The 27,588-nt window shown below is 34.5% G+C and overlaps 2 protein-coding genes across 4 annotated transcripts in view; one reads left to right on the top strand and one right to left on the bottom strand.

The window, feature by feature from the left end:
- LOC149788427 (protein DD3-3-like) overlaps positions 1 to 25,714 on the bottom strand; it is a 53,027-nt gene extending 27,313 nt beyond the window's left edge. The window contains exons 1-6 of one of the 3 annotated variants that reach the window (XM_089974413.1): positions 25,610 to 25,710; positions 24,277 to 24,368; positions 22,364 to 22,534; positions 21,430 to 21,510; positions 11,258 to 11,423; positions 7,974 to 8,165 (exon numbers count right to left, since the gene is read on the bottom strand). In XM_089974413.1, the coding sequence (XP_089830539.1) occupies positions 7,974 to 8,165; positions 11,258 to 11,423; positions 21,430 to 21,510; positions 22,364 to 22,522 (598 nt within the window). In that variant the 5' untranslated portion in view covers positions 22,523 to 22,534; positions 24,277 to 24,368; positions 25,610 to 25,710. Of the gene's footprint in view, positions 1 to 7,973; positions 8,166 to 11,257; positions 11,424 to 21,429; positions 21,511 to 22,363; positions 22,544 to 24,276; positions 24,369 to 25,609 lie in introns of all 3 variants that reach the window. The other 2 variants (XM_089974412.1, XM_089974410.1) reach the window with 2 other exon arrangements.
- A 438-nt stretch (positions 25,715 to 26,152) lies between these two features.
- Positions 26,153 to 27,588, top strand: part of LOC149788426 (protein DD3-3-like) — a 35,847-nt gene continuing 34,411 nt past the window's right edge. The window contains exons 1-2 of the mRNA XM_089974409.1: positions 26,153 to 26,343; positions 27,080 to 27,133. Coding sequence (XP_089830535.1) covers positions 26,264 to 26,343; positions 27,080 to 27,133 — 134 coding nt within the window. The 5' untranslated portion in view covers positions 26,153 to 26,263. The remainder of the gene's footprint in view (positions 26,344 to 27,079; positions 27,134 to 27,588) is intronic.

The raw sequence follows: 27,588 nt of genomic DNA, 5'->3' as shown, positions 1-27,588 counted from the left end.
ATCCTGATAAGAACTACCATCCCATGGGAAGCTACTGGCAGACTTTCTCACATATCCATATTGGCCAAGTCCAGGATTTTAGTCCATGCAGACAGAGGTAAGATGGCAGCGATCAGTAAAGATGAGTGCATTAGACCACATGGCCATCAGTGGCCCCGATTTCTATAAATTCTACTTTATAAAGTAGAATTATTATAATGAGCTGATAATGTTCAGAAAATGTTTTTTTTAAAATCACTGTTCTTAAAACTGCTTCTGAATTTACTATCATCGTCTAGCCCTAGAAGACATATTTTACTAGGGAAACATAACAGGCTTTGAGAAACTCTGACTTAACAGCCAGAATTCATGCATCAGTAATAACCCTGAATAGCCCCTACAGCTGAGGCTTCACATGAAAAGGATACTGTCCACTCGTCTAATTCCTACAATCGGTCATATGTACAATGCAAATGTTACATGTCCAGTTAATTTGTCTGGTGATGAAATATGCATGTCAATAATGACTTTCCATTTGGAAGCAGAAGCAATAACATTCTCATTTATGGCTGCCATGATGGCTATTCTAGATGTATAGAGAACAGACAGGTCAGATTAGGACATGTCAGGAGATTTGCAAAATGTTTTAATTGACTCAATTTTTAGCATTAAAATCAATGAAAATGACAACTATTAAAGAATTTTGTATTTTTTGTATTAAAATATATACATCATCTCAACACACGAGTCCTTTCACAATAATTTGTTTCCAGTCATAATGTCCTCATATGTAGCATAAACATTTTTAGTCTTTCTAAGTAAACCATTATATGTGGCAGTCCTGATCATGGTTGATTCCACACTTGGGAGATTATGTATCATTACTGGATCCAGGTTTCTCCTGAAGTCAGCCTGGATTTCCTCAGATTTAAAAAAGTACTTTCAGTGTCTGCATTGAACCGTGGCAATGTTAGTAGACCTCTACTGCATCCAACAAGACATTTAAATTGTTTCTTGCCTCTTGGAAGTGATATGTATATTTCGTTTGTGTGAATATATGTATTGTTATGTATATTTCATTTGTATTTTGTTTTGTGTTCTAATGATTATATCTAATATATATCTGTATTTTGTTTTGTGTTCTAATGATTATATCTAATATATATCTGTATTTTATACTTGACCTTTAATGGTGTACCTAACCAGGGACATTTATTTTGTGAACAACATAATTCATTGCTATTATTTCTCTATGAATATAGATTAAATATTCAGATTCTTATTAATTGTACACATATTTACCTTAATTTGAGTTAAATATAAAGTTTTGATATTTACGTTAAAAACTTCCAGAATGGCAATATCCCAACAAATTCCAGAAAATGGAAATTGCGACATAGGTCAAGAAGACAAGTATATAGCCTTATTGACTTCAGAATTATTCATTCCTGCCTTAACTCCCAAAGCAGAATCATGTTTTTTTTGTTTTGTTCAGTTTCTAATTTGGTTGCATTTTTTTAATTCAAATTATTATTCACTGGAATTAGAGAGTGCTCAATAATATTCTTGGACTAAAACATTCTTTTGGAATTATGGTGAATTCAGGCAAGAACATTCTGGATTATATCATTGTGATACATCAAAATACTGTTAACATTTGACAGCATTCTAGGCCATTGGCACATCAGTATGTTTGAGATTTCAAGCACATCAACACATTCAATATTGATATTTATGATATTTATTTTTGAAACACCACTGGAATTCAACTGGAACATCATACATTTCGACTTGTGATAGAACTGTAAGGACTACTTGGGATATATTCACAATTCTGTAAGTTCTTTCTAAATTTTCATTATGTATTCTAGGAAACTACATTATTTTTTTCAATTTTACATCACTTGATGGTTTTCACTATTTTCATTTACTTAAATTAAGACCATAGAGTCATATAAGTAGATTGAGGTTGCTCACTGTCTGCCATAACTGTCCACGATTAATTCTATCAAGGCCAAATGTGGGAAGTTTTACTTAAAATCAACTTCAGAGGAATAGCAGAATGCATGTTCATAGTCCTTTGAACTTGAATCAAATTTCCATCCATTATTGAATTTAATGTCATGTTCTGAATGTTTAAATGTTGGTGTTTCAGCATTGGGAGACAATACACACTTAAGTATGTCAACAAACTTTAAAAATACCAAGACCATACTGACCTGTTTTACATCACTTGTGCTCTTTAGTAAAGACTAATCCAACCATGATCTAGTCACTTTTTTAATCCTTTCCAAGTAATGTCATGCATAAAAATACATCTCAGCACACTTTAAATACTAAAGCCAAAAGAACCTTGCCAAAAGAATTAAAAAAACTGCTGATTGTTTGATGCAGATTGAACTTTTTAGTAATCCCACCATAATTAATTAATTCCTTTAATCCATTCTGAATTACTAATAATTACAAATACTACAATCCAATGATTAATTTTTGGTAATTGTATGTCCAGTTAGCAACTAAAGTGGCATGCTTGTCTGCATAAGCCATATCATGGTCACATGACAAGAGGAAGTCTTTGCTATACATATACTATAATGGAAGCAAGGTGTGACAAAATTTGCTTGCAGAATTTTAAATAATAATTTTCACTATACAGAAGGTTTCAACAAGTGATGGGAAGACATACCTCATCTTGGGAGAAAGAAAATCCCTCCCTGATTAGAGGTTCACTCATACATGGATGTCAAATCAGAACTGGTTTCATTTAGTAACAACCAGATATAAGTATACTTCTGTTGAAAACCTAATGTTGATACAGTATGACTTTGCATCTATGAGGAGCTGAGATAAGATTTTCTAGATGATTATTACAGTGGCTATATTGGACATCAGATTGGCGCAATTTTCATTAATAGATCATCTAGACTTAATAATAATAATAATAATAATAATCATCATCATCATCATTTTATGAAGGTATCTCAGTTAGTATAATATTCTATTCTCCATGAGGTCTTCTGGATATATTACGTACAAAAGCACAAAGTGTACATGATATGCAATAACAGTGAATTGGAGAGCATGTATTTCAATATTTCAGAATTTAAAAGGACAACTGCCTTTCATGATAATGACTATACAGTTTTGCTCCGTACACATTTGTATTTTTTCTGATCTAATGGTTATGAGGAGTTTATTCCACAAAGTAGGATCAGAGTAAATTAAAGTATTTTTGGGAGAAATAGTATTCTACACTAATCATCTGGACCTGATCTCAGTTTAGGTCCTCGTTGTTGTTCTCCCGACTTAAAATTAAACATACTATGCAAATACTGATGGCAACATTTATTCTTAAGTTTTAACTTTAATAATTCCATACATTTATTCATATCTCAAACATTACTATTCCAGGAATAGAATTTGGGATGGTGTACAAATTTAGATTAAAATTCTTACAGCCATTATTTTAATGTTTGCTGATTGTTTTAATAGTGGTATCAGCAGTTATTTCCCAAACAGTGCAGCCGTAATGAACAATAGGAACAATGACTGCACTGTAGAATAATTCCCAATAGTTAAGTGCTAGATAACATTTTATTTTCTGTAAAAGATAAATTCTTGAGTTTACTATAAGGCAAGCTTATTTCGCTTACACGAATCTATATTCTTTTCCATCTGAACTCACAATGTTTTTCTGTGAACATTTTCATTTCAATTATCTTCAATACACAAAGGTCAAGATTTGGATTTCTGTTCACTGAAGATCCTTGCCTGGTTCCAAGCAACATTGCCTTTGTTTTTAGGGGATATATACACATTTTAATAAGTGATTTAACTTTCATCCAATTGTTTCATTTAACAGGTTAACATTAGAATCAAATTTATACAAAGTAGCATCATAAATGTCATTTATTAATAATATGAATAATTCATGTGCTACAAAAGATCCCTGTGGAACTCCTTTGTTGATAGATATATGCTAATTTTAGCAATATTACACTTTGCCTTCTGTCAGATAATTAAGTCTGAACCATAAGAATAATAAGTGAGAACATATGTACCTTTCTGTGCTCCATGCAAATATAGTATGGTCAAATAAGTCAAGGGCCTTCTTAAAATCAACATATATATAAGTTTCAATCAACTCTCCTCTGTCCCTAACAAGCAACAAGGCAACAAGCAACAAGGCAACAAGGCCTGAATTAGTTTTGTTAACATGGACTAGAAGAAGGTTCATATTAAGATGAATGGAAATGTCTATAAACAGTTTGGATATGGTTGGAAGGATATATATATATATATATATATATATATATATATATATATATATATATATATATATATTACATATACATATACACACACACACACACACACACACACGCATTGGTCTATAATTCTTCTCTGGAAGTGGTTGGAACCCTTTTAAAATGATGCATAACCTTTGCTGCCTTCAGCTGAGATGGTAAGATTCCTTTGATTAATTATGTAGGTAAGAGATGGAACCTTATTATCAGTACATTTATTTAAGATGTATGGACCCATCTTTATTAGAGGTCTTCTGATGAAAACACATACTGATATGACTTTACATTCAGTAGGAGTCAAATGATTTTCTGTATGGTTGCTGTGGTGGCTGTATTTAACATCAGATCATGAACTTTTGCATTTAGTACCAAGTAGACATCACACAGAAAATCTAAGTGCAAATGTCATGTTTATATAACTCACCTACGTTGAATTAAAGACTTAATACTGTTGACTTCCTTAATCTTCTCAACATGTTTTTGTTTTGTAATTTCATGGTGTTTCTGTAATCTTGTTGTTGTGTATGTTTTATGTGTCACATACTATTGTAAAGAGCTTAGAACTGTACTAAGTCCACATTGTTATTATTTATTTGTTTATTTATTATTACATGTATTATTATTAGTATTAGTATATGACTATCATTAAAAATACTGATAACAAGATTTTCAAGATGGCAAATGTTCCAGCTATATTGGATATCTTGAGCAGCAACATTTTATTTTAACAATGCTGTCGGCATTTCTGCGCACCTAAGGTTTCAGTCTCCAATATTGAAGCAAAACGCATACTGAATTCGACCGATTGATGAAAATAAAATACAGCAACGCTTACCATTTGAAAAGAGGCAATTGTCACCAAAATATTCTGTTCAAAATAATATTAATTTTGGACACACGGTCTACAAACCCCGTGTTTTCTCGACTCGCGATATGTCGTCCTACGCTGCGCACAGCTTTGAAAAGCTGTAATGTTTATCAGTAGTACTATTATTAGTACCCTTACTCGTACCTCGTGGACAACGAATCAAGTTGAGGCTACGACATCGTATCTATTTCTGTCAGCAGTTCAGTCGAGTAATTAGGTCAGGTGTATACCTAGTTTTTAAAAAACTCCACGTAAAAATGTAAATAAATGGCAAGAGATATTAAGCAGACTAAACTGTTCGTGTAAAAAAGTTAGTAAAGTTAAATATTTTATAAAAACATTCAGCTATTACGTGGAAGAGAAACAACGATGAATAGGATGTTTACAACGTCTTGTTTATGAGGGAAACATTACTACAGAATTTAGAAACAGACTATATGCCGGGGAATTTCTTGAGGATTTATGTTGTGGCGTTAAGTTGACACGTTGGGTAGCAGACGATGTTGTACGTGTGGGACAACTTCTTGCAAAATTGGAAACTTGGATTAAAATGCAGTTTTGAATTAAGATATATATTTCCATATTTTATATAATATATTTATTTGTATGATTTTACAAGAATTAGCCGACATTGTGGTAGACCTTGGGATAATGAGGTGTATAAGTTTCATGGCAATTTTACTTGTAGTTTAGGAGCGGCAGTGATAACAAAACTTGTGGTAACAGACAGACAGACATAGCACAATAAATGAAGGATAACAGACCATCCTATAAGCTATTCCACTCTATGACCAGTCTAGCTAAAATAGCTGAGATGCAGTGAGGCTTGGCATATATATATAATTTTATATGTGTGCATGCCAACACATCTGGGGTAGTACATTCATACAGAATAGCTGTCGCTAGAGTTAGACTGAATTACATGTTATTCATACATCACATCTTAGTATTAACCTGAATTACACGCTATGCATACATCACGTCATAGTATTAGCCTGAATTACACGCTATGCATACATCACGTCATAGTATTAGCCTGAATTACACGCTATGCATACATCACGTCATAGTATTAGCCTGAATTACATGCTATGCATACATCACGTCTTAGTATTAGCCTGAATTACACGCTATGCATACATCACGTCTTAGTATTAGCCTGAATTACACGCTATGCATACATCACGTCTTAGTATTAGCCTGAATTACATGCTATGCATACATCACGTCTTAGTATTAGGCTGAATTACATGCTATGCATACAACATTAAATTAGTATGAGCCTGAGTTGAATGTTATTCACACATCATATACTGTACTAAATTCATGTGAGTCTGAATTATATTTTACTCACACATCGTATACTGTACTAAATTCATGTGAGTCTGAATTATATGTTACTCACACATCGTATACTGTACTAAATTTATGTGAGTCTGAATTATGTTACTCACACATCGTATACTGTACTAAATTCATGTGAGTCTGAATTATATGTTACTCACACATCGTATACTGTACTAAATTTATGTGAGTCTGAATTATGTTACTCACACATCGTATACTGTACTAAATTCATGTGAGTCTGAATTATATGTTACTCATACATCGTATACTGTACTAAATTCATGTGAGTCTGAATTATGTTACTCACACATCGTATACTGTATTAAATTCATGTGAGTCTGAATTATATGTTACTCCCACATCGTACACTGTACTAAATTCACGTGAGTCTGAATTATGTTCCTCACACATCGTATACTGTACTAAATTCATGTGAGTCTGAATTATATGTTCCTCACACATCGTATACTGTACTAAATTCATATGAGTCTGAATTATATGTTACTCCCACATCGCATACTGTACTAAATTCACGTGAGTCTGAATTATATTACTCACACATCGTATACTGTACTAAATTCACGTGAGTCTGAATTATATGTTACTCACACAACATATCCTTAATGAGGGTGAGCTTGAACATGCATAATATTCACTCAACATATCATGAAATATATTCATTAGTGTTAGTTTGAATTACACGTTATTCATACAGCAGTATTAATTTATACATTATTTGTACAGTACATCTTGAATTAGGGTCAGCCAGAAATATAACAACCTATTCTTACAGCACATCCATAACTACTTTCAGCCGAGCCTAAATTACATGTTATTTAGGGTAAGCCTGAATTCCGTGTGATTCATACAGCATCCTAAATTGGTTCAGCCTGCAATTCGTCGTATCGACACATAATCTGTTTAATTTTTGCATAATTAAGTTTTCACTTGTGTGAGCTAAACACAAATACTCTCAATTATTAAAAAGTAATAAAATATCAGTCAATATCAAATGCTGAAATATTCCAGTAAATAATTCATTTTATCACATATAAAAATTACAATATTTTATGTAAACAAAGTGATGTAGTATATCTACCATTAATTCGGATGATTTTAAAACTCTTCTCTATTTAAATAATTTTTGAAGTGACTTAAATAAAGTATTGTTAGTAAACGAATATAATTAATTTGGAATTTTTCTAGGTCATCACATATCGTGAACTCCACTTAATTGTATATCTTTTTCTATTGTTTGCAAATTTATTGTCAATTTATTGTCCATACCACAGTAGGAACGATATACCTGCATAAGTATATTGACAATACATGGGATCTATTTGTGATGTGATTCCCAGTTTAGACGAGTACCTGATAGGACAAGACTGAAACCTTGTGGAAAACGTGTAGTGTGGACAACATTTGATTTCAATATTAGTCTCTTTGTTAGAACAAAATTGGAATCAACTTGCCTTTATTTCTCTCCCTTAGGTTGCACTTGTCATACCACTCCCATATTTCCTGCAGCCCTCTGTTAGGATTCACTGAATAAGTCTTCCTGCTGATTTTCTGGGCTTCATTCTCTGCCAGGCTGCCAGGCCTATTATAGTCTTGTGTGTTCGCGTCTACTCCATCCCTCAGCTTGTCAGGATTTGAGGTGGAAACTGTTTAATTATAAACAATAAATTCATTAATAAAATTGCTTACTCGTTTTCATATTTGTGAGTGGAACAGATCAGTTATTTAGCTGGCATCATACAATGTATTTTCAGATATATCCACAAATTTGGTTGGATAAAAATTCCTTTCCTTTTGGTTGTGTTATGCTCACACGCCAGTACAGCATACAACCTTAGACCTAAAAATCATAATCAGAGTGTATCACCTCCTTTAATACAATGCAGCTAAATACAAAGACTTATCACACTTCACTAGTACGTGTACAAAACACTGTGTTGATATATTCAATATTTTGGTCCAAGTGACGCATCAACGTCACCATTCATGCAAGGTAGTACTGGTAACAAGATTTTTAATAAGGCCACAATAGTGCGATGTTGTAGGTCAGATGAACACCATTTTCAATCTGAAGCAACAAGTTATTACAATAATAGTGTTTTAGTGAAAGTCCCCTTAAGAAAAGACCTGAAGAAGTATCCACATAAAGATTTCCAGAACGAATATCAAGGCAGCTATTTAGGATGTAAGAGTAGCCTCATTTTAATATCTAAATAACTAAACCATTGAAGAAGAAAAAAAATGGTGCTGCCCGGAGATAGCTGCATTGACATCATTTTCATTCTGGACTAGGTACATATAATAGGAATATTTTTAAGGAAAACTACACTTCGATATGACCATCCCTTCAAGACGAGTACTAACAATACGATTTATAACAATGCTACTAAATGTCAGCACAACAAAGGGGTTGTCCCATGGAGACACATGGATGAGAACCATGGAAAAATATGAAGGAATGTGACCTGGAATAACATCACACATAGGGCTGATGACGATCAGCAGTGGTGTGTTTCCATCTAGGGATTATGTATCCTCTGTGTGAGTAAACGAGCGAGTGAAAAATCTTTTGAAGAAAAATCTTATGTCAGTATGACTAGCCATTGTGAAGGAACAGCTATAATAATTGTTTCAACACGACAACGATGGTGGCCATACTGGCTCCCATGTTGGTGACATTTATATTAGGACCAACTAAACGTCATAAGAAGTCTTTCGGTGAAAACCACATATATAACCATCCAGTCAAGATAATTAGCTTCAGCAAGATTGTCAAGCAAGATGGTCATCATGATGACCATATAAGATGTCACAGACATTATTTTCATATAGGTCCCATTTGACATCATATGAAGCCTTTCAGTGAAAAGCATATGTCAATATTGCCGTTCATTCAGGCAGAGTAACAGTAACGTTATTTTCAAGCTTCATTGGTTGCCCAAAGGTAAACATTTTCATTTACGACCAACTAGATAACAAAGAAAGTCTCTTACTCAAAACTCCATGTCGATATGACCGTAGATCAAGAAGAAGTAGCAGTAACAATAATCTTCAAAATAGTCACCATTGTTATCGTACTGGCTCTCTGTTAGTGCACAGACTACTAATTCAGCATACACAGACTGTAATTTTAATGATTGGAAAAATTATTATACCTTTTGAAATGATTGGCAAAATACACTATTGTGTATTATTGAAGAAATATAATTTACGAAGACAATTTATTTTCTCCATCAAATGCATGACCTTATCACACGACCAATAGGACATTTGTGTAAGAAATGTAAATGATGAGTATCCTACCACTGCCTGTTTCACAAAATATAAGCATGCCTCCTCTACCAAATTTATAAACTTCTCCTATCATTAGTTTATCATTAGTTTTGCACAACCATTTCCCCATGTGCCTTAATACTGGACGCCCTTCCAGCTGTTGCAGTCATCTCCACGAGTGAAGCACAGAAGTAATTAATGTTCAAGCATCATGTACTGTATGTAACAGTCTGTACTCCTCATTTACTTAATTATTTATTGAATCAAGATTGATGGAGCAACGGTTGATTGAAAGAACTTTAACAGCCAATGAATCTGGATCCTGAAATGGGGAGACGAAGGTGGATAATTTGTTGTTCCACAATATTGGAAATAGGACTATCATTATATGAGAAATTTAAAACCGTTAAATCAGAAAGTTGCTGGTAATTAACTCAGCAAAAGAAACTTTTTTGTAATGACCTGTGTCACAAATATTGCAAGAGATGCCTGGCGATTTCTGCAATGTTTGACAACTGCAGTAGATTTCTGAAAGACAATGTCCTCCTCCACAACATCCCCTACATCTAAAGAGACTTTGCCCTTGTAGGTGGAGGAGACAATTCAGCTCATTTATTACTATATAGTGACATAACACACCACAATGACGGTAGCACAGTCCTGCTCAATTGAGAAGTATTAAATAATGGCATAACACTCCACACTGACTGTAGTACTTCTGCTTCACAGAATCAAATAGTCATGCTGTTTCATCCATAAGCGGAGACAACAATGCACCCTGCAAATAACAATCAATTATTTTTCTTATTTCACTATACCGGATATTGGGGCGTAAATTCCAATAGTATATTTTGTTGTATTGCATTTTATCAGTGTCCAAAATCTGTCGCAGGAACACTCTTTGAAAATGTGTATACTTTCAATACCTAAAATTATCGGAATTTTCATTTTACAAAACAGAAACATTTCAATAATGAAAAGGAATTCTCTTGAACAAGCACCCATAATTATGCAAGTGTTCATTTCATTTATGTATTACTTTCTCGTGTCATCTCTCTAACATCATAGATAACACTAATGTATCTCAAAGAGAACACAGTTGATATACTTAATTTTTGGTTGTTTTTCACTGAGCCACTACTTGAATGCAAATCAAGAGTAAGATTTCCGGAAATTGCAACTGCAGATCTGACATTGGACCTCACCGCAGCTAAACCAGCTGCACATGTTCTGCACTGTATTGCCCCAAGAATACAACTGCCTTACCTTACCCCGAACATTATGATAATGAACCAGTTGGCATATGCTAATGTTTAATAATTGCTTGATACTGAAGTCATGAAGGACTGTCTTTCTATCAAAGCAGATTTCTCAGGCATAAAATGGATACACTCTAGCTGTATTGGAACCTTTGAGCATAAATAGCTGTTTATCCCCTATGTTTATATAACTAACGTATCATTACCTGGCACATCAACCTCTGCATCCTGACACATGTATTGGAGAATCATAATGCAGTTCTGTTTCTGTGGACTTGTATCCTCATTACCACCACATCCATGCTGGTTTGTCCACTCTATGTCTAGATATGACTCATCCCCAGCCAATGTTGATCCACTTTGGAAATATTTCTAACAAGGACAACATTGTACAATGTCATTTTCATAGCAGCAAAAACTAAACTCAAAATAAAAGTTTAACATCTGCTTAATATTCAAGCACAAACGATGTTTGAACTAAAATCTGGAAAAGTATGATACCTACTATAAACTTCTCTTCAAATTTCGTTGAATGCTTATAAAAACCCGTCTTGGATGAAGGTTTGTGCATTGTTTGTATGTTCATCAGTATCTGATAATAGATCAGCACCATTTGTACACTCTGTATACAACTGAAATGCCTTTATGCCATTATGCTTTCTATCAATCTTCCTGAATCCAATTTATGAAGTAAGACATGTTTCTTCAATAGTACTTACACAATCTTCCAGGTACGCAAATGCAAGAATTGTTTCAGAGGGAGTGCCTATATTACAATCAAGAAAGAAACTTTTCACACCCAATCTTTGGTTTGTACTGAATTCAAATACATTACCTGAAAATAATACGTGTAGAATATAGATAAGAAGAGGACGAAGTTACTGTTCTCCTAACATATTAAACAGGTTTAGGTCAACGTGATATATGACAAAAAGAGTACAAGTATAAAACAAGACATGAATTTGTCATCCATATTTAATGCCACAAATCGAGGATAAAGAGTAACACTCATCGTTAAAGAAACTGCTTATGTAGAATAACCTGTGTCATTATCATAATGCTGAGGAACCCAGGAAAGTAACCTGTTCATCTACAGATATCTGTTTGAGAAGAAAAGTCTCTCAGAAGCAGGGAAATATCATAAAATACCTCCAGTCCACAGCCTGGATAATGGCAGTTAAGGGGTTGGTTTTCTTTTTAAATAGTAGGTTTATAGTGACTGTCTGAAATTTATGAGCTGATATATTTAAGATGCTCTTGTTGTCTTGGTTTAATCCTTTGAAGGCTGATTTGAACAAGGACACAAGAACCTGAGCAGAAGCATTCTTTCCTTCTTTAAGAGGCAAGAACAAGTGAGATCTCCTTCTTTTGATCTGGATATTTAAGTACCTCATTAAAATGTCCAGACAGGTCCTAGAAGATTCATTTTAAAAGAAGGATCCAATAAAGACAGAAGTTCAAAAACTAACTTCTCATAAACAAAAATCTGTTTGGATTATAAAATCAAGAGATATCATGAGAGAAACCATGTTATCATGGAGGAAATCAAGCATATGCAGTCAAACCTGTCAATAGCTGCCACCTATGAAAAAGTCAAAACTAACCCATGTACACTGATTTACCCTTCAAAATTGGCGTTTGATCAAATACCATGCATCGATTATTATTATTATCATTATTGCATAATCAAGATTTTGTATGTGCACTATTCAGCAAAACCATAAAATACACATTAATGTTGTTCTTTCCCAAACTTTTTAGTTCGACACAGTATCACTGTTTCCTGCTCACTTTAGCTCATCTTATCTATTAAATCATCACTGGCTAAAAATAAGCACTGATCTTTGTTTTGTGCACCAAGAGAAATCAATAATACTACGGAGAGACAACTAATACATCACTGTAAAACAGAGGACATTGACAGACCGTCTTTATATATTAGGTTTGGAAACAGCTTTTTTTTTCTCGCTTCAAGAATGATATATTGTTTAGCGAGTTTCTCAACTCAAAGAGATCAAAAGACAATCGTTATATGTGAGACGATTATCACAAACATGGAATGAAAAGTAGTTGTATATGGCTTGCCTTCCTTACCAATAAACCGACGTTTCACCTGCTTTTACAAAAAAAGTTTAAAATATTGAGTAACCAGACCCTAAAGAAAAGGGACACAATTCATAGCTCTTCTCAGGGATAAACGTTTTCTAGAAAATCGCTTTTATTCACAGGCAAATGGATGATACTGAACTATGCCTATAATGCTGGCACAAAAGACGACTTCCACTTGTGCTGCAATGACAATACTTTACCCATCATCCAGCAAATTAAATGCTTCGACCATCTACCCTAATGATAAAAACTGCATTGCTTTTGAATTTTAGATATTGACAACTTTGAGTTACAAGACGGCTTTTAGTGATACTTTAAGGTTTAATATAATCTTCCATTTAGTAGAAGTAGCCAAAGATTTTCATATTGAATATCAAATCAGTACCCTTTTCATTCAGAATGAACTAGATATGCCAAGAAGTCTTTAAGTAAACCGCATGTTGATATGTCCTTTCAGGATGTGTAACTATAACAAGATTTTGCAATACTGTTACTGTGCTGACCATACTAGATGTTTAACCAGCACCAGTTTCATTTAGGATCAACTCGACTTAGGGAATGTGTCTGAGAAAAGAGTCATGGCAAAGTTCCAAACATTTAAGGAGGAATAGCGATTTAAGGAGGAATAGCGATAACAAACTTGTGCAAAATGGATAGATGGACATCAGACGAATAAAAACAATCTATCCCATATATTCTACTAGTACCTGACCGGTAGTGCTAAAACAATTGAAAGACCTTTGTGCCAGGTCTGTCAAATGTAGTTCAGTTCTGTTTAGTGTTTTACAAGAAGAAACCTCTTAAATGTATTCTTCCTTTAGTTATCTCGTATTTAATGGTAATATATGATTTTTACAAAAAGAAAGGCCTTTGTAGCTATATCATCAAGCGTACAATGAGAAACTAATTTTTTCTAGTAATATTTTTTTTCGCAAATATTTACCCAATCATAATACCGTAGGTACTACCTGGCAAATCCAGCCCTCCCAGGTTAAAAACTTTAAGCTAAATTATTAAAGCTATTTGCCCACCTTGGTGGCAGTCGAGCGGAGTGATCTCCCTTTGGTACAGCGATTGGCGCCAAATCCCATGAATATCTGAGTTGTTACTGGAGCAGAAGCCCTGCTTTTTATATGAATGTAAGTGCGGGGAGGTTGGCAGGGTGTATGTGTATTATGACTGCATAATATTTCGTGAGAAAACATGTTTTACTAGACAAGAAATAGTTTCTTCTTTGAATACGTTACCAAATCATAATACCTTTGGTGAACTGGTACCCGGTAAGACGTGGAGGGAGATATATCCCCTTAACCTGGTGCTGTCTTATCTTGTCCCCTAAGGTGTGTGAGATTATTCTTTGAATACGTTTCTCAAGCATAATACCTTGGGCGAACAGGAGCACGGTAAGAGGTGGAGGGATATACATCCCCCTATCCCAGAGATGTCATCACTTTCATGGGATTCATGAAATGCTTTTGTGAGCATTTTCATTAATACTCTGTGGATGATCTGAACCATGTGATTGACAGTGATATTCATCCTATGCTTATTTAGACTGATATGTATGTGTTTTGATTCATTAGGACACTATAATTTGTTTGTTCATTTAACCTCGATCAAATTATTCTTTGATGAAGTAGGTAAGAATGATTATCATCAGTGCAAGTTGAACTAATTTGTATTCATTACAGAAACATCTATCAATATTTGAACTTGTTATTTATAGTTTTGTGCATGTATATCTTAAGTCCATCATATAGCAACCCATCGGAACACATGTTCATATTAATGGGTTTACCTTCCTGAGCGTTAATTTTGTTGCCATTCATTTTTTCTACTTAGTACAATTTTCAGGAAATATGTTACTTTGTAAATTTATTTTACATCTTAAAATCGGCATTATGCCAGAGTTAGAATACAGGTAGTTCTGGTTCAATTGATTCTTCTAGAACCTATTTTCCCATAGACTGTTCTTAGAGAGTGATCCTTATTTTTGCAATATTCTTGCTTATGTGACCACCTGCGTGACCTATCTAGATGATATCATCACTTCGGTAAAATGTATGAAGAACATTTAAAAAATCTGGAAAAGGTCCTAATAAGGCTTAGGGAGTGTGGTTTGAAGTTGTCCCCAAAGAAGTGCCAATTCTTCTAGGAAAGGGTCATATATGTCGACTATTTTGTATCAGAGGCAAGTGTGTAGGCAGATCCAGCCAAAATTGATAAGATGTTAAACTGGCCAGCTCCACAGAGCCCTGAGGAAGTGAGACAATTCCATGGATTTGCTGACTATTACCGCATGTTTGTGAAGAACGTCTTGAAGATTGCTAGACCATTATCAGAATTAATGCCAAGCACTTGGAATAAAGCGGGTAATGTCGGGAAATTTTTTAACACATATATTGGGAGTGGGGACCGGAACAGGAGAAAGCCTTTCAACAGCTAAAGAATGCTCTTTCTTCACCACCTATTCTAGGCTACGTTGACATTGGGCAACCTTTCGAGCCGCACACACATGCCAGTCAACACGGCCTTGGTGCGGTTCTGTATCAGATTCAAGATGGTATCAAGCGAGTAATCAGCTTTGTCAGCAGAGGGTTAAAAAGTGAGCGAAATTATTCAGCGCATCGACTGGAATTCCTAGCATTAAAATTGGCAAGCACTGAGAAATTCAATAACTACCTTGATGGACAGTGCTTTAATGTGTACAATGAAAACAAACCGCTCACATATATTCTTACATAAGCCAAACTGCATGCCACTGGGCATCGATGGTTAGCTACTCTAGCTGCTTACAGCTTTGACATCATTTACAAAGCCGGATCCAGGAATTCGGACGCAGACGGTCTATCACGGTTGCCATGTGTAGAGAGCAGGAGCAGCAAAAAGGATATGAAGACTATTACCAAAGAGGCCTTGCATGCTCTCTGTAAATTAGCTAGTGCCCAGCCATTTGTTGAAAGTCTTTGTATGTCTGCAGATGTTGTTGACGACATTGACTCTGGTTCTGGAATTTCCGCAATGACAGAGATTGGAGAGTTGCTCACTCCATGGATCCTGTTATAAGGGAATGGGTAGAGCATGTACGAGACAAAGAAAAGCCTAATCGACAGTACCTACCTACTGGAAGAAATCACTTAGCATTATTTCGGGCTTTTGACAATATATGCATGCGAAGAGGTGTGCTATGCCGAAGGACAAGTGTTGATGATCATGATCAACTACAGCTGGTACTTTCCAAGTCTCACCGTGAGGAGGCTATGCACTACTTACATGATGAGTGCAGTCATTTAGGCCGAGACAAGACACTTTCTCCCCTAAGGGATATATTTTATTGGCCGTTCATGGCAAAATATGTGGAAATATGGATCCAAAAATGCCGTCGTTGCATGCTTAGAAAATCGTCAACGGATGTTCGAGCACCACTCGTCAACATAGTGACCACACATACATTGGAACTCGTTTTCATCGATTTTCTGACTCTTGAGATGTCCAAAGGAGGCTACCAAAATATGCTGGTTATTACAGATCACTTTACCAGGTATGCACAGGCCATTCCGACAAATAACCAGACAGCCAGGGCTACAGCTGAAGCTCTGTTTAATACTTTTATAGTGCATTATGGTATGCCTCAGCGTTTACATTCAGACCAGCGTGCAAGCTTTGAAAGTAAGGTCATCAAGGAATTATGTCAAATTACTGGAATAAAGAAGTCTCGCACGACACCTTATCATCCAATGGGCAATGGTATGTGTGAGCGATGGAATAGGACACTGCTAGATATGACCGCCAAAGTAGTGACGAGGCAGGACTTGTATGATAGGTGAACTAATTGAGATCTTGATGGCAGTTGAATTAGTGTCTTTTTCGGTCAGGTTAATCCCCACAAAACGTCAGCATGGGCAAAGGTCCAGTCCCATTGAAATCCAAACAAATAGTAGATCAGACCGATCTTTGATTTGTGTTATATCCTCTCTTCTATGATAGCACGAAAAGTATGTTTAACTATGATCGGTACTAACTGTTTCTCATGGAGGGGCCTAGAAGAGACATTCAGATCCTTGTCGTGTCTCTATCACGTTTAGAATCCAATGCGTTTAGGTGTGCATACATTCGGCCATTCCAATGTAATGGAAGCAGCAATTTGCGAGGCCCTTGGGCCTAGGATTGGTGTGACACTGGTTGGGACTGTTGGCCATCTGCCCTGTCACTAATCTCTATCATAAGTCGATCCCATTGAATATGTATCGTATGAAACTAAGGCATAAAATGCCATTTAATTTCCACGAGTTCTTTTCTGCAGAAAAACAAGTCTGCCAATACCCTGGCCAGCCTTGGATATGTGGAACTGATACCTGGATTTTCGGACAGGATGCCACTTTAGAAAAAACAAATCCCAAACATGACTACAGAGGTCTGAGTTTTTGTTCCGCTTTGCTGTCTGAGATCAGTCTCCAGAGTGAAGTTATCGGGTAGAATGGAAACTATTCCGGTCGCCAGACATGATTGATAGGCTTTCAAAAACGGCATATGTGTCGATGATGTATTAAGATAAATAATGATCCTGAGAGAGCCACGCTTTTATGCCACTCCGAAAAAAAATGTTACCTTGCTCCCCGGCACTCTGCGTCTGCATCCGTAGCGATCATGATTTCCGGAGGATGTGTTTGCAGAAGTATCGCCAAAGTGTCTTCGTGATGCAGCCTCGAATAGTTGACAATTGAGAGAGTTAGTCTAATTGTCCTGTTTCAGTCTCCACTTTGACCACGTAATAGCTGTTTTGAGAGCCCAATAAAGTGACCAAGGATTAAGACGTCCACTGCCATAATGAGCAAAACTCGGACAGCAAATTAATATTCAAACAGATGGATTCCTTCCAGGAACTTACCATTGCATAGATTGAAATATATTTTCCCTGGAAACACATTTTTCTTATTTGAACATGGAGTCCAGACCTAGTCGACCGAATCTTGAAAGGGTACGAGGTTTATGATGTTCTTGTTGACAAGAATTTGAGAATAAAAGCATCAACACGTAAAATCATGCCTTGCTTCAAAATATAACTAGTTGTCTGTAGTCCGTTGTAGGTGAATAACAGAACGTCTGAAAGCCGCTTGAGTGTGACGTGAAATCATCTCTCTTGCAAGTCCACGCTGATTACGCAGACTTCACAAATGACACCGATTCAACCCATTGTTGCATTTCATGGCAGACACAAGATCAAAACAGAGCTAATTGAATGCGATACTTGAGGATCAACTGATAAAAGCTGCTTTATAGCTGAAAAAGCTGTAGCCCAAAGCTTAGTCCCGATGTCATGGTAAATCTTTTCCTATCAACTACAAAAGATTGGAGCCTTCTTCCTACCGGGATCTGAGATAAAGGTAGGACCTGGGTCCTGTATATATGTTATCAAGATAGGGATGGTCTCGTGGAAGAGCTGAACTTCTCTCTGACTCTTCCACTCTGTTCAGGAGCTGTACGACTGTTTGCCTGTGACATGCGATCTAGGGACGTCCCTACAGCCTTGTTCCTTGCCTTGTAAATCACTCCACTATAGCTTAGATTGAGAGGGATGGTGGTTTGTAACATATTCCGTCAACATTATTAAGGAAAAGAATAGGCGATGAAAGTTGCGAGTGTTCGAATAGAGACGAAACTATACAATAATATTGACTAGTTTTCCATATTACACACAAAAACATTCACACCAAAAAGGAACTGCAGTAAAATTAGACGAAATTGCTACTATGTCCCTTATGAGACAATTCACCTGTAGGAATAGGCCCAATAACTGTACGTAAATTTAATTTGAATTGTTTTTAGCATTCTCATTTATTACATGCTTTCGGTAATTGTATTTTGGACTTGACCTTGTCCAAAACCAAGTTTATTTTCTCCCTGACCAGAAAGCATTGCTTTTAGTTTTGTAACAACACATTTATCTAAATCTGAATCTAGAACTTTGAAAACTCCCCATGAAATGCCAGATCTAACTGTTGTTTACTATATTTTAAATTATACTTTTAGTAACAGACCTTCTAATTATAACTAAGATATTATCTTGAAAACATTTCGAACCATCCAGAGTAAACTTTTCCATTAGGTAATAGCTTCTCTTTTAGAAAATGCTAATAAAGACCAGAGGTCAAGTAAAGTATTATATAATCTTGTTTTTCTAGAAACTATTCATTCGTGCCTACGATCTGAGCAGAATCAGTTGTATTATTGTTGTGTCCAGCGTTTTGTTTGGTATGTAATTTATTAATCAAAATATGTAACTCATGTTATTCGTTTCTAGAAATACGAAGTTAAAAAAAACATATTCTTGGTAATAGTGATTTGGATTTATAATGAAATACAAATACACATTGTCTTGTTGTGAGTCAGCCAAAGATAGTTGGAACCTCACTATCATTAACACATGTGTTAGAAATTCTAGGATTATTTGGGATTTAGTTTCCAATACCGTAAGTTCTTTTTGCATTTATACTTTGTATTTTAAGGAAATAAGATGTTTGTTGAATTTTGCAAAACGTGATGGTTTTCACTCTTTTCTGTTATTTTGTGTAAGACCATAGTCGTGTTAGTTTAATACAGCTTAAATAAGTAATATGTCACTGATACGACTATAAAGTACTAGCGGATGGTTTAATTACGGAAATGAATCATCAATATGTATTATAAATTCACAATACTACCTGTAGGAAAGATCTTAACGACAGTCTGTTCAGGAAAATTCAGTGACGCTTAGAGCCTACATGCAAAATGCATTGGTATAGAAAATTTACCTTTATGTATCTGGTCATAGCGGAACGTATACACATGTCAAGAGGCTCATATAGATCACAACAGTCTTGCACGAAAATATAAATCAAAGCAATCGCCAGAAGCATTGTAAAGTCGCATAGGCCAGCAAGTGTCGGAAAGGTGATATAATTGTAAAGGCAGAACTATTTTGTCGTCATAAGAAGAGAGAAAAGTTGGAAATATTGAATGAGTTTACTTCCCTTGAAGTGAAGGCTCGCCCAACTTGTAAATGTAGAACATCTAGAAACTTGATAGAGATTCTTTGTGAGGTCCCTCTTGGCAGGAGCATGCTACTTGTTGAAAAGTACTAGCGGATAATCACTCTGCCCGTACTACATCTAGGTAGGCAAGTAACCTTTAGATGTTTTTAACCTGGGATGGTTGGATTTGTGAGGAAGTAATATTTCTCCTACGGTATAATGATTGGTAGCGTTGATTTTGACAATGAGCAATTTGACTGGTAGTGTTACCCTTGATAATAAGCAACCTGACTCATGTGTTAACTTCGACAATGAGCAACTGACTGGCAAAAGCTGACCATTACAATGAGCAACTTGACAGTGTTAACCTTGACAATGAGGAATTGTCTAGTAGCGACAACTTGTTTATCACAGATGTATTTGTTAAGTCCTATAAAGTACATACCACATATTTACACTGAAATTAAATGGATAACGGAAGTACTTTTTTCATACTAATTAATGTTTAAAAATATGAATTTTTTCAAAGCAACCCTTATCTGCGTAGTTGAAAATTCAGTACAAATTAACCTCCTGATTATTAATCTAGTACATGATTTTCAGTTACAAACGTGATTTGCACATTATTTAAGACGATGAAAAAATTACATATAGACAGAAGAATTCATACAGTTGATACAAATGTACAATGCAAGGCTTTGATCTTATAACAATTCTAGAACTATCAGTATATGATGAAAAGATGAAACATATTAATCCATTAGATATTTCTTTCAAAAATTAATTTAGTTAAGTATTGATCAGTGAAATGACCAATAATTTTGTTACAATATATGCAGTCAATTTGATTTGTTTGATATCATTTTAATTCTTAAAAATGTTAGGCCATTTATTTATTCAGAATACTACTTACCATTAATATGAATGCATAATAAACCATACTCGAATTTTTTCTTGCTCCTTTTTCAAATGTCTAAAATCTTTTGAGGAAAATGAACCGCATTTAAATATAACGCATCAGTTTTATTGGAAAACAATAAATTACAATCTAACAACGGACTCTACAGAAAATCCCTGGTTTGAATAAGTTGTCATGTGATTGCTTTTATTTGACCTTTAACTGTTTTACAACTACAAGACTTTTCCTATGTACTGGACCCATTTACTGGAGGTAAATTTGGCATAAAGAGCATTGCTATGCTTTCGTGTCAATAAGTTCTGATGTGTTATCAGTTCTAAGATGTGCATTCTGGACTTACCATCTGGTATTGTTTGTTGGCATCACTCCAAGCTGCTAAATCTGTTGCATCCCCAACATTGTAACCACCACGGTCATTGTTCTTAGAAGAATAGAAACAAACTTTTGCATCATTAAGTGCATCATTTACTTTATTCCTTCTGGTACGATGGATAATAATGGTACCCAAAGTAAGCATGGCTACCCAAGTAAGCATAATACCCAAAGTAAGAATTGTACACTAAACAAGCATGGTATGCAAAAGAGTCTAGTATTATTTGCTTGAATTTAAATGATGGACATAAGATATACTGTACGTACATAAATAAATGCATAATAAATTTAATTATGAAAGCAATTAATTTTATTGAGCTTTAGTAATTTACCACATGCTTTATGGCTTTGAAAATATAAATCTGACTTTAAAAATACATGGATATTGGCATAGTATAAAGTTTCAATGTTATATATCTTGGAACAGAAGCATGTAGAAGGAAAGAAAAAACAGAAGATTTCCTTCCGCAGGTAATCTCAAACATGACTTTTAATCTTGAAGATAAATAGATAAAATTGTACATAGACAGTGTAATATCAGGCATTGTTATTACGCACATGAAGTTTGGAGTGTGCCCAGGATGCTTTCATCGGAGACGGGACGGGCATGGATCAACATGTCTGTGAATGTTCTTCTATGTGACCTTATTATTTTAGGAACAATTAGAGTTTATAAAGAAAAAACAAATTTGGCTTCATAAAATTTATATGAGCTAATTTAGACAAATTAAAGCGTTTGATTATGCCACCTCATGATAGATGGCATATTTGTTGTCAGCTTAATCTGCCCAATTAGCTGAAAATACAATATATATATATATATATATATATATATATATATATATATATATATATATATATATATATATATATATATATATATATATATATATATATATTACCTGTGAATCAAACAATCTGTTGGCATTTGTCCGAGTAGCGGTGTTCTCATTAAGTCTGTTGTTGCTGCCACGTGGATTATGCAAGTAGATGTCTGAGGTCACAAGTGGTAGAAGGAGCACAAGCAAAATGAGATAGTCTCTTCCTTTAGTTTTCCACATGGCGGTTAGAATCTAACAAAATTAATAATGATAAGGAAAAAAAGAAGAAGATAATAAGCGAATTAATATAAATTTCTCAAACCCATAAGATATTTTTGTTTCCATTAAATATTAATTCTGCCTTGTATTATCAACCATTCTCCTGTAGAATCCATGGATAGTACTTCCTGTTCTGTTTTGGTGTATATTTGCAATTCTCTCTCTCTCTCTCTCTCTCTCTCTCTCTCTCTCTCTCTATATATATATATATATATATATATATATATATATATATATATATACCTTAAATTGTTTTCTTTCCTGATCTTTACATCTATTTGCTTGGCATGTAAACGCATACACGCCCTCTCTCACACACACAAATATTGTACAAAAAGACACGCACATGCACACAAATTAAAATGTGTTAGTTGCCACGAGGAATTGTTTCCTTCTCAAAGCAAAACAAAACGAAAAAGTAAAAGAACTTTCAATTATTTTAAAATACACATCAAAGTTGACACTTTGATACAGTTCTTCTCAAAATCACTAGTTCTCTTATTCACCTTGGCTACAAATTTCCGAGTCTGACAACCATAATGTGTATAATAGACATCTGTGAATTTTTATGCACAAATCTGAATATAATACATTTCACGATCAAACTTAATAAATGAATAAGCAAATTGTTATTTCATATAAAAGCATATTTTAGTCTTAACAATTCAACTGATAAGTTCAGATCCATTTCACAAATCTTTTCCAAAAATATTCAATAATTCGACAATCAGAGAATAAATGCTCTGTATTTTATATACAGACCATACAAAAAATGTATTAATAATTATCATTTAAATGAGGGTTTTATGTTTGTGTCAACATTTCTCTGAAGAAATCTAGTATTAAAGCTGATCACTTTGGTGTCTTTCGCACAAAGCTAGTCCATTCCTCTGCACCAATTGCAAACTCTATATTCTGCCCAGACCAATCCGTGTGTACAGTTGACACTGGTATCGTATTACTTATCAGAGTATTATAAATAAATGTATCATTTTCTCTTACACTAAGTATTGATGTTTTGCAAAGACTACAAGAAAACTATTTCTAATATCCAAGAACCTCCACTTTTCCTATTTTACTTCAATGATATCTTTGATATAAAAACAAAATATAGTATGAAATTATTAATTGGTACATTTTGTATTATTTCATCAAAGCTTAGCAGTTTACAGTGCATCAAAAAGATGTTGAATAAATGCATCCCAGTTGATGTCCATTTTAAAAATTGTTGAAATTATCTTTATTAACTAAATTCAAAATATCTTCCGGTAATTATTCTTCGAAATTACACACCTCATTTTCCCATAATTATAAAGCATCAATAACATCATGTCAAAATCCATTCTCATGGATTTAAAAATTCCTTTCGACTTAATATTCCCAAATACTGGGAATATTAACTAGGATGAACAATCGTGTGACAATTCTTCATCATATGTTCAAGCTCTAACTTTAATTCTTCATTTAATTTACCCACCAATTAGAAATGTCACTGAGTCTTTCAAATGGAAGGGGGGATATCCCCTTTGAATTTGTAGTTCTAGGATAGATACGGTTAATTTAAATTACCGTAAACTTCCAGAGTTTTAATTAAATTTGTAAAAAAAAAAACAATTTGTCCTCATGTACCACTTTCATTTACTCAAAGATGGCTAATACATAAAAAAAATGTGTAAAACAAATTAGTGCAAGTGAATTATGTTTAATCCTCCTACCTTACATTAAGCTGCAAAAGTACCTCCCTGAATTCTCTTTGTTTTGCTGATTTTTCAGTTCATTAGCTATATAGGGTGGAAGTTTAGTAGAGCTGAAGAAAGATGAATGAATTTAGATAAATCAGTAATTTTATCTTTTCTTTATGGGGTACAGGGACGTCATGTGGCCAAGTGATCTAAAGCGCTCGACTTTATCGATCACTAGCATTTCACTCTGTCCGAGTTGGTTCAAGTCTCTGGCTCCGCCAATGTAGGTATGCGAGAAAGCATTCAATTATCTTCCCGTTGATCAATAGCTCTTACTGAGATTTATCCGGTTCTTCATCAACCAGTGATACTGACCGCCATATTTTAACTATTACGTGCTGAAAATGGCGCTAAACACAAACAGCAACAATCAGAAAGGAATACATTTATACGTATCCATCAAAGAACTTATTTCTTTAATTCCTTCAACTGTTTCAATAATAGTGATATCCACAAGGTCAAAGAGAAATCTACCCCAGTAACATAAAATTGGTTCTTGAAGATTTAATATCAGTTTGTGAAGATATTTTTCATTTAAATTATTTTTATATCGAAATAATATTTTATACAAACATATTCTAGTACAGACCTGATAACAAGGCAAGGCCATTAAGATCTGCAAGGTTTTTTTAAAACACAACGAAGAACCATCTAATAATTGAAAAACATTCAGCAGCATGCTGCCTCAGTTTTGAAAATGCATGAAATAATTCACATTATACATTTTGTAGGTGTTTTGGTCGAAAACCCAAACAAAATAAATATCAAGGTAGATGTCTTACATTACAGGACTAATTATATATAAGTTGGGTACAAAGATAGGAAAATATATAAAGATGGTTTACATCAAATAACTTTTGTATTTTTATATAACTCCAATACGTTCCAGTTTACATTTGTATTATCCATATATGGCACACCCAAGGTAAATATCAATAACAAAACAATATTAGCTTCAATGATCACGAAACTTATAAGTTTGTTAGCTTATGGAGAATTCTGGGAAAGCAATAAGTGAAAATTCTCTAAACTGTCATATATTAGGAAATTACAGAAAATGAAAGATTCATTTTCATTACATAAACATCTCATGGCTAATGAATAATGATACACAATACATTATTAGTTGAGCATGGCTACTGAACTCTCTACACAAGAATTTGCTAGGTCATTGCCAATCAAATTTGTTCACAAAAAGTCACCCGTTTGTGGCTAATTAAATTTCTACAAATGAGATTATCATTTTTGTTAACCTTATCAGCAAAACTAAAAGAAAATCTTAGCCCCAAGTTAACATGATGCTTACCTGTCACACAACTTCTTCGATACCTACTCCAGGTCCCTTTACTTTTAGACCTACTGCCAGTCCTTGCTATATAGTGCCACTCGTAGGTGAGACAAACTGTGCATAAGCATTCGAGCACGTTAATGCATAAAGAAAAAAAACCACTAGTGTACCACTCAAGATCGCCCATCCCAAACTCATGAATATTCATACTGACTCCAGATCCTTGTCCTTATAGATCTGCCGGTAGTCCTCCCCAATTAGTGACACAGTCTTTTGACTCTTTAATATTATTTCCAATATCAATCATTTGATATTGCAACAAACATAAATGCATAGGCTCATTTTACAGCGTGAGAAGTTTGAAGCGTAAACTGAGACACATAGGTAAACACCTGTGCAACGTTGTCATGATAAACTGACAAGTAACCTGGCCACCAATCACGTAGACGCAGAGGAGTAGCCTATCCACAAATCATGTAGACGCAGAGAAGCCTCGTCCGTGATAGGTCCAAAAAGGAGGGATTAAGAACAATTCATTTCAAATTGTTACATGATAATTATTTCCAGTATATTTATCCAAAGTACATAATTTTAATACCATTGACGCTTTAGTTCTTTTGTCGTAAATCGAACTGTTGTATTATACTTTCTGGTGGAGAAAGCTACAAAGAAATGAAGTACCCGGTTGTGTCAGTGGTATTCTCTGTTCTGTTTGTAGCGGTAAATGCAGATATTTACCTTCACAGTCCACGGTAAGATGGAAGTTTTTATCATTATCAGACCTACTAATGAACACTTCTTTTCACATATCTATCTGCATCTGTCTTTAAGGACATGAGATGGAATCAAGTAATATAAATTTTATGGTCTAACTAAACGAACAGATTAGGCCTAAATCATAGCAAATGGAAACCTTTGAGGAATTAATGACTAGAAGTATTTTAATCAATTAATTCAGTGTTTTGCAAAAATTTAAAATTATTTTGACACACACACACATGTGTGTGTGTGTGTGTGTGTGTGTGTGTGCACCTTTTATCGTAACATGTTTGATTAAGTCAACCAAATAGGGATTCGTCTGTATTGAGAGTAAAACACTGTTCGCAATTTCTCTTGGCAACACAGTTCATCAATTAGTCAGTTTTCTTTAATAAAAATTTTGTTAAAATAATTGAAAATGTGAGATTTTCATGGATGTCTGAGAGGCCCGTTTCCTGGTATATGCTAGGACAGGCTTTCTATCCACTATTCATGCACTAGGTCGCAATACCATTTTGAAAATGGATACCCGGTGCCATATTTCTGAAAAGTGATGGTGGTAGATAGAGAAAGAGGGAGAGAGGAGGAGGGAGAAGAGGCAGCTGACAAAATTGTCAAAACTGAGACACCATTAAATTAAACTGAAGATCCTGAAAGCAGTGATTCTTACTAAAGAGAATTATGATTCATAATTACTAAACCTCTAAAACAATTTGTTTTTATCTACAGCGGATCAAATAACAGACACGATGAAAACACTAGAGAACGGACAAATGCAAACAGGTAAACTATTGAAAACTGCAAATATGCTTCAGATTGATATTGTTAGAAATTTTCAGATATTTCACATGTTTTAATATCTTTTGTTTTATCTTTTGTTTTGTTCTTAACATCATGGAGAGCCTATTTTTGAGAAATTGTATTGCAAATTTCATTTCTATACATCTGTCGTAAGGCAAAGCATATTGTGCTGTGATGTCCGTTTTTACATATGTCAGTCTGTTACTGATTTCGTTGCTCTACAATAACTGCAGTCATCTCTTGTCTTCAGTTACCAAATATGTTTAAGTGGCTTGCAAATAGGGAAAAGGAAGAACCCAATAATCATTTTTGACAAATGCTGAAAGGTCAACGTCAAGATGGTTGAAAGAAAAGGAAATGTTTCAGAACAATAATTCGACCCCTCCATCTGTGGTTATCAAATTTTGTGGATGCCTTGAACTTGAGGTGGGGAATAA

This window comes from Sinohyriopsis cumingii, chromosome 11 (assembly GCF_028554795.1).
Source record: "Sinohyriopsis cumingii isolate HCF-2022 chromosome 11, ASM2855479v2, whole genome shotgun sequence".
NCBI lineage: Eukaryota > Metazoa > Mollusca > Bivalvia > Unionida > Unionidae > Sinohyriopsis > Sinohyriopsis cumingii.
This window is presented reverse-complemented; position numbering and strand designations above follow the sequence as displayed.